This window comes from Coffea eugenioides, chromosome 4 (assembly GCF_003713205.1).
Source record: "Coffea eugenioides isolate CCC68of chromosome 4, Ceug_1.0, whole genome shotgun sequence".
NCBI lineage: Eukaryota > Viridiplantae > Streptophyta > Magnoliopsida > Gentianales > Rubiaceae > Coffea > Coffea eugenioides.
In genome coordinates, this window is record NC_040038.1 from 27,474,872 (window position 1) to 27,483,336 (window position 8,465).

General features: G+C 34.0%; 1 protein-coding gene across 2 annotated transcripts; it reads right to left on the bottom strand.

Moving 5' to 3' along the window:
* Positions 1-1,298: 1,298 nt before the first annotated feature.
* Positions 1,299-2,051, bottom strand: LOC113768777 (40S ribosomal protein S10-1-like). Of its 2 annotated transcripts, XM_027313252.1 has the most exons (2): positions 1,644-2,051; positions 1,299-1,544 (listed from the first exon to the last, which is right to left on the bottom strand). In XM_027313252.1, the coding sequence occupies exons 1-2, from the start codon at positions 1,961-1,963 to the stop codon at positions 1,418-1,420; spliced, it is 447 nt and encodes a 148-aa protein (XP_027169053.1). In that variant the 5' UTR covers positions 1,964-2,051; the 3' UTR covers positions 1,299-1,417. The 2 variants fall into 2 exon arrangements, with proteins under 2 accessions (XP_027169053.1, XP_027169052.1); XM_027313251.1 differs by having other exon boundaries at positions 1,299-2,051.
* Between the last annotated feature and the right edge of the window lie 6,414 nt (positions 2,052-8,465).

Genomic DNA, 8,465 nt, shown 5'->3' on the forward strand with positions numbered 1-8,465 from the left:
TGAAGACCAAGTAATGGTAGACTGTTTCACTCCAAATTTAGCAGAATATGCAACATACAAAGAATTACCCCGGTACTTTAGCAATCTACTCCACTCTGTAATAGTACAAATATTGAGCACAACTTAAAAAGTTACTCATTGCTTCATGTCAAGGTACCAAAAAAATTTTCCCCCTCAGTTACCACGTCACTTGATGATTTTATTGTGTTTTTGAATGCAATGACTTGTTAAAATGAAAATAGTCAAGCATAACTACAACTTGAGCACAAATGGCCATTAAATTATGTGATCTTCACATGTAGCACATAATTGAATTTGCAACGAATTGCAATGTACCCTCAATGTTCTTGCAACAATGTCCTTAACCACTCTACTTGATTTGAAAATAAAAGCATGATGTCCATCCTCTTGTTTGCTTGCTAACTCACTTCCATTTAGAGTTTTTCTCTTCTTGCTTTCTCAAAGATTAGTTACAAACAGGACAAAAAGGATTAATTGCAGGGTAGTAGTAGGCAAAAGCCAAAAAAATGAACGGACACAAGCTGGCAACCTAGCAACAAAATTTCATCAAAACACTTGTTGTTCACAACAAACAAGAAAAAAAAGGAACAGGGCAGTATTTCCATGCCCTCATTATAGTTCATGCATAAAAAATTGGAGCCACTACAAAGGGAAGAGGAAGATGTCAGGAAATGAAATAGGCAACCTTCTTGTCCACAAGTTTGAAGAAAGCAAGGTTCCATCGGATATCCATTCTTAAGCATTGTATAACTAATCCTAAGTTTGAGATAAAAAGTTAGAATCTTCTTTCTGTTCCCCTCTTAATAGTTAATACATTCAAGTAAGTAACCCAAAGAAAGCAGAACATTCATTAGTCCATGCCAAAAGTAACATTCCTACAATTGCATTAACATGACTACAAGCAACTCACCAGGGCAAATTATAATCTAAGTACACAAGAGAAAGCATATTACTAAAAAACTTATCCGATTATTCTCATAATCAGATTGAAGAATTCAAAAAATCACATCTGATATCTAGAAATCAACCACTCAATATTTATAGATTAGCGCTTCAATATACAAATGCAAGGAATTCATAGAGAATCTAGGATACCAAGAACGAGCAAATTATATCTCTGCCTTATGACAAGAATAAAAATCCTTACTTTGCAATCTCCTGATTATCCTTTTTTTTTTTTTATTAGTAACAAGAAGCACCAGCGTATAATCCATTAAACCCAGAAAAAAGGTGCCACCAAATATTTTTAAGAAATTCCTTAGATTGATTTGAAGACCTAGAGCAACCAAAACTGTAGATAGAGTCTCAATCAACTACGTATCTCAACATGCATAACTTTCAACTGCAATATCTGAGAGCCTAAATTGCAAATAACATAATTTAGCAAAACATGAATCTAAGAGAAGCATGAACTTGGTGGTGCCGAACCATAACCTCCAGATCCACGACCAAAGCCAGGCCTTCCACTAGAACCCCTGAAAGCAGGCTGGTAATCCGTAGGAGCTCCACCTTTCTCACCACCAAACTCACCAGGAGGTCCACGGAGACCAGCACGATACCCCTCCCTGTCACCAAATCTGGGCCTATCCCCATCAAACCTTGGTGGTCCGCGAGGGCGGTCACCAGGAGGTCCACCCATAGGACGATCGAGGGACTTGGCAGACTTCTTAAGAGTAGCAGGAACAATTTCAGAGGGAAGATTGAGGTAAGTCCTCAGGAACTCGATGCCGTCATTCGTAAGATACCAGTAGTAATGCATCCAAACGAAGGTTTCTCGGACGTACTCCTTGGACTTGAAGCTCTGCATCAGCTTAATCACCTGCAAGTTTGGGACATCGATCTCGGGATGCTTCGCCAAATTAAAATCTTTCTTTGCATAGAAAACTCCCTCTTGGAACAGGTACTTGGAGATCTCTCTCCTGTTCTTCTCTGGAATTATCATGGCTGCTGTTGAGAATTGGGAAGATAGAGGAGAAGGAGCACGACGACGACGGAGAGAGAGGCAGAGAGATAACAAATTGAACACTAGGCGGCCTCCGGTGACCCGATTGTGCAGCAGCTCCTCCTCCTGATTATCCTTGCCAAACGGCTCAGCTGCAAACTTGATAAAATCTCTAGCATAACTATTCTCAAAACAAGTAATATCAAGCCTATTCCTGGGCAAGAAATACGAATCCTTAAAGTATTCTTTATTGTATACGAATCCTCAAGATTTACCTCAATCGACCTACATTTGATAGAAAATATCTAAATTAGATGGAAAAATTTGAGATTATTTACCTCAAATTATGCGGTGACAACCTTAGCTCTTGTTTTTCTCAAGATTCAGTCTTCTAACTCTGGCTTTCCCCCAAAATTCATGGTCATTTTTCTGTGTTCTTGCCAGCGAGCAAGTGCTGCACCGATCTAGGGATTTTTGCTATCTGCAACTCCACAAAATCTGCACAAATCTTTTGGGTAGCTCAAATTAGGGATGAAAATGGTGGCTCAAAGTGATTTTTTGGATAATTTCAGCAAGATGGCAGTGGAGAGAAGAAGAAGATGACAGTGTCCAAAACTGGCAAGAAGAGGGAAAGAAAGTTTTGTCCGAAATTTTTGCAAGTGTTGTGAGTGTTTTTATCAAACAACAAAGCCAAAACGATGTCGTTTCTGCTTCTTTTGTTCATCCGCCTATACTTCTTCAATTTTCAGCTTCCCGCTTCCATTTTAGCTAAGACCAAAAAATAACACTTTCATCCTCTTTTGTACGGCTAATTGATCAAATTATTGTTCAAAAAAAAATCGCAACAATAAGGTTATTATTTTGAGCTTTTTTACTTCACAAGTTGTATCTGGAACTTTATTTGTTACATTAAAACTTTGAAAATTTAGTGTTTTTGGATAATTTTTGGAAAATTTAGTGTTTTTGAAAATTAGTGTTTTTGGAATATTTAGTGTCTTATTAATAATATGTTTATGATTCAAAAAAAATCTTTTAATGCAAATATTTTTGGTATTAATTTAATAATTTTATTAATTATGTACGAAATTGTGGTCTGACAAGACCTAACAAGCTGTTTAGTTGATCAATTAACCAAAATAGTTTGCTAATACATGCATGAAACACTAAATATATTTGTACAAATACCGATTTATAAACCATAAATAATGTGACTAATGTAATTAATAATAAACTCCAGCCATGCGATTGTCAAGATTTTAGTTAATTTCATGTTGAATTTTATTGTTCTTTGCCATTATTTTCACACTATGCTAGTCAATAATTTCCATGTGTTGTCAAGACAATTAGATAGGGAATCCATGATATTTTTTAACCTTAGCTAAGTTCGGTACAAGTTATTAGCTAAGTTTGGAACAATTATAAAAATATGTATATATATTTTATTAAAATATCTTTCTCATTTTGCTAATGAAAAACATCAACTAAAGTGTAAAGGATAGGGTGCCATAATAGAATTAATGAAATCGATTTATCACATACGAGGCTAAATTGTAAAAGATAAGGTGTCATGATTGAGTTAATGGAATCAGTTTATTACATATGGGGCTAAAATGTAAAATTTAGGGTGTCATAATAAGATTAATAAAATTTATTTATCACATATAAGCCACATTGAAAAAATTAGGGTGGCATAGTAGAAATAATGAAAGTGAGTTAGGAACAAGCACTTTAAAAATATGTTTATATTCAAAAAAAGATATTTTAATGCAAATATTTTTTGTATCAATTTAATAATTTTATCAATTATGCATGAATTGTGGTCTGACGAGACCAAACAATTTGTTTAGTTGATCAAATAACCAAAATAGTTTACTAATACATGCATGAAACACGAAATCTATTTGATACATGTACTGATTCATAAACCATAAACAATTTGATTATTGTAAATTGTAATCCATAACAAACTCTAGTCATGGAATTGTCAAGATTTTTACTTAATTTCATATTAAATTTTATTATTCACTTCCATTATTTTCACACTATGTTAATCAGTAATTTTCCATATGTTGTCAAGAGAACTAAATAAAGTATTCATGATATTTTTTAACTTTATAACAAGGTATTAGCTATGTTTGGAATAATTAAAAAATACGTAAACGTTGTTTTTTACAATACATTCCTCATTTTGCTAATGATAAACACAACCTAAAGTGTAAAAGCATAGGGTGCCATAATAGAATTAATAAAACTTTTCTTTATCACATACGAGGCTAAATTGTAAAAGATAAGGTGTCATGGTAGAGTTAATGAGATTAGTTTACCAAATACGGGGCTAAAATGTAAAAGTTCGGGTGTCATAACATAATTAATTAAATTTGTTTGCAGCGTATGGGCCATATAGAATAAATTAGGGTGGTATATGGGGTTAAAATGTAAAAGTTAGGGTGTCATAGTAGAATTAATAAAATTTATTTACAACACATGGGCCATATTGAAAAAATTAAGGTGGTATATGGGGTCAAAATGTAAAAGTTAGGGTGTCCTAGTAGAATTAATAAAATTTATTTACAACACATGGGCCATATTGAAAAAATTAAGGTGGTATATGGGGTTAAAATGTAAAAGTTAGGGTGTCATAGCAAAATTAATAAAATTTATTTACAACACATATTAAATTTATTTACAACACATGGGCCATATTGAAAAAATTAAGGTGGTATATGGGGTCAAAATGTAAAAGTTAGGGTGTCATAGTAGAATTAATAAAACTTATTTACAACATATGGGCCATATTGAAAATATTAGGGTGACATAGTAGAATTAGTGAAAGTGAGTGGGAATAAATGCTTTGGACAGTGACGACTAGTTGTTGTCACTAATTTAGAACTGGCAACCATATTGTGACGATATTTTAAGTTGTCACTGTAGGACGAGTTTCAGTGACAACATGTTTTCCAGTCGTCACAATGGTGATCTCCCGCCACACTGGATAGTTGCGTGCCATCTGTATTGTGACGACTTATCCCATGTTGTCACTGTTGATGGGTGAACCCACGATCAAGTATGACGACATTAAAAGTCGTCACTAAAGTTTTCAATTGTGACAACTTTCTCTCTTGTCGCAGAGAATGTTGCCACAAAAGGCCAAATTTCTTGTAGTGCGTAAAAGCATTCTAGCGTAAGGGCAGATAAATTAGGTGTAAGTCGAGGGCAATCGAGCATAAATTACAAGCTCTCAGACATGTGGAGTGCAATTACATATCAATTCGCAAACATAGAATAGGTGTTGAGAACTCTAATGCAAATCCCAAGGAAGGAAGGCATAGGTCATGGATTTTTGGAGTCGTACATTATTCTCTGGTTGAATCCTAATCTCAAGATAACTATGCATGTGTCTGGTATGGATTGTACAATTTGGTAAGAATGGACATTCTTCGGAATATGACTATTTTGGGAGGTGTCTCGCTTGGGGTGATCCTACTTGGGAAAAAAATTAGATAACCAGCTGATCCAATTTTGGTCAGGAGCCAAATATTGATATAATGGAATTTAGTGAGACGTGTCCAATTTTAAAATTTTGGTAAGACTATTCGAGAACGGATATTGAAAATTGACTCTCGGATTTCTGATCACCTACCAAATTATTGAATTACATATTTTATATATTCCATACCCACTAACACTTCATATTACATATTAATGTATTAGTCAGCACTAATCCAAGTTAGAGTATTGCTTATACACATATTTTTCTAGCATTTGTAAGATATAGTATAGTGATCGTTCTTTTTTATCTTTAAAGCATTTCTTTTTCTTCTGGCATTGCCTTTAATATGCACTACAAGAAATTTGGTCATTAGTATTATTGTCACAAAAAAGTAAAAAGTCATCACTAATGGATTTTACTGATAACTTTTCGGTCATTGCAAGTTCGTCACTGAATGCCCGTTGGTAAAAGTATACATTAATGACTTAAAAGTCGTTAGTGAATATGGAGCTTTTGTGACAACTTTTCTCGTTAGTAAATGGTTTAAGTTTAGTGACAACATGGCTTCTTGTCAATGATGCATGAAGCAATATCATCAATAAAACTCAACCGTAGTCATCAATATATGGTCCAATTACTAACAACTTTGTTGTCACTAAACACCTTTCAACAATGACAACATATTGTTGTCAATACAGAATTTAATTCAGTCACAACAATTGTTGTCAATAAAGGCACTTGATTCACTGCGCTTGTCATTGGAGAAATGTGATTCAGTGACAACATCTTGTCACTGTGCAGTTTGATGTTTTCCTTGCTACAGTAAGATAAAAAAAATGGAGCCACCAACAATGCTTAATGAATAACAAACACATTCACCCATTACAATAGAAAATGCCAAAATATCATAATAATCCTTTCAATATCATAATCATGTGCAACATCACATTACAAAGACTTTGACAACTAGCATTAGAGTGTGTTGTATCATATAAGTCAAGGGAGCAATACAAAACGAATCCAAGTCCCAAAACATTTTTGTGCTATCTGAAACATTTCCTAACCATAAGATAGCACTATAACCAGTCTTTGAGTCAATAAGTAGCCCCCAGCTGCTCATCCTCCAAAACTCTAAAATGTGCAATATATCTACAGTAGAGAAATACAATTATTAGTAGATGACCAAACACACTCGAGACAAGGAAAATCAGTTAAGGATTGACAAAAAAATAAAGTCTCATTTGTTTAAAGTCTCATCCAACTAGTGACTACATAAAGAGCAGAATAAGAGACAAAATAAGAGCAAAGATAGCTCTTAATATGCACATAGAAACCAATTGTAGAGAGTAAAAAGCAGGTATTGTCACATGCAAAAGAAGCTCTTAATATCCAAGACGTATAACATCCTCCAAATTTCCTAAATAAACAACAAAAGTAACAAGCATTTACTAAATTCTTTGGCAAATTACATGTTAATGTTGTCACAGACCAAGGATTAATGTTCAATAACTTATGCTATTTTTTAATCACAACAGCCATTGTATCCATAATAAATGTATGTCTTAGTCACAATTCAAGGTCTCATATATGCTGGAAAATTACAAGAGCGCCTTATTTACAAACATAACACAATTTAGACAAGCATATATAGTTGAAAATTGCTTATCGTTCAATATGTGCAGATGTGTCTTGGTTTTGCATTTCACTTTGTTGGTTTACAAGCCTCTCCATAAAGTTGCTGTTGGGATTGGACTGTCATTTCCAATTTAGCTGAATGCTTTTCTGCTTGTTCTACTCTTTTCTTGAATTTTTTTGTCTTTGCAAGTTATTATGCAATTACAATAGATTTGGACGGACCATGTGAGACCCCGAAATTTTACTTGTCTTTATAGCTCTTATTTGAACTTACTTGCCTTAGATTCTTGGTTGTTTTAATAGTTGAATTTGAGCCAAGGGAGTGAATTTTGTTAAGAAAAGTTTCATAATCTCAAGTTGTTAGAAAATCTAGAAATTTTCGTAGGAGGCTCTGCGCAGCTTTGGAAAATTGGCTATAACTTCGTATAGGAAAGTCGGAATTGAGTTCCGTTTGTTGCGTTTGAAACTAGACTCAGAGGGCTTCATACGTTGTAAAATTTAGAGTTTGATTCAATGTCTATAAATTCTAGGAAATTGGCAAATTTGACTTAAAATTCTGCCCTGCACAAGTAAACATAGGAATGTTGTAGTAGCTTATGGCTCAATTTGGACCAACTTATGAACTAAATCTCTTTTAGGTGTCTTCTAAAGATTATTCGGATTTGAAGTCTAGTTTTTAATAAGTCAAGTTGTGTGAATTTTTTATATTTATAACTCAAGTTATGATTTTTCTAAAGGAAAGGCATAAGTTAGGGTTTTTGTGCATACTAGGGTTTTGGTGTGTGTTTTTGTGTGCATTTTGGTAGTGTGATTGTGAGGACTTGTAAAATCCCTCATATTTTCTTAAAAATTTCATTTTATTTGGAATCCATTAATTTACAATAGCTTTACTACTCATTCACTTCCTCAATAGTTACAATTAATCATAGAACCAAGAGTTTTCCCTTTACTTTCATCGTTAAGGTACACTAGGGTTTTTTACGTCTTTTGGTAGTGTGATTACTCGGTACGGAATGTGTACTAAATTTGGCAGTTAAGAGTGAGTTTTAGATATAAGAAAGTGTGTGATTAGAAGTGAGAATAATAAATTAGTGAATCATAAGATAAAACCCTAGTACACGCGATTTAAGGAAAATCGGTTTGAACCGACGGGTACCGTTTGTGACGCCCCTACTTCTCCCAAGGGCGAACTCGAGGGTATCAGCGGGACGCCTACCTAGTTCGTGCCAGGACTCGATACTCTAAAACTAGAAAATAGAGTTCACGCCAAAAGAAAGTTCTATTTAAACGATTACATCTTCAAAAGTTGCATAAACTAGTACATCAAGTCATACATACCACGAGTACCAGAAAGTAAACCCTAGAAAAGCTGATAAC

Coding starts and splice junctions, on each gene's coding strand:
- LOC113768777 (XM_027313251.1), bottom strand. CDS start 1,963: ATGATAATTCCAGAGAAGAACAGGAGAGAGATCTCCAAGTACCTGTTC.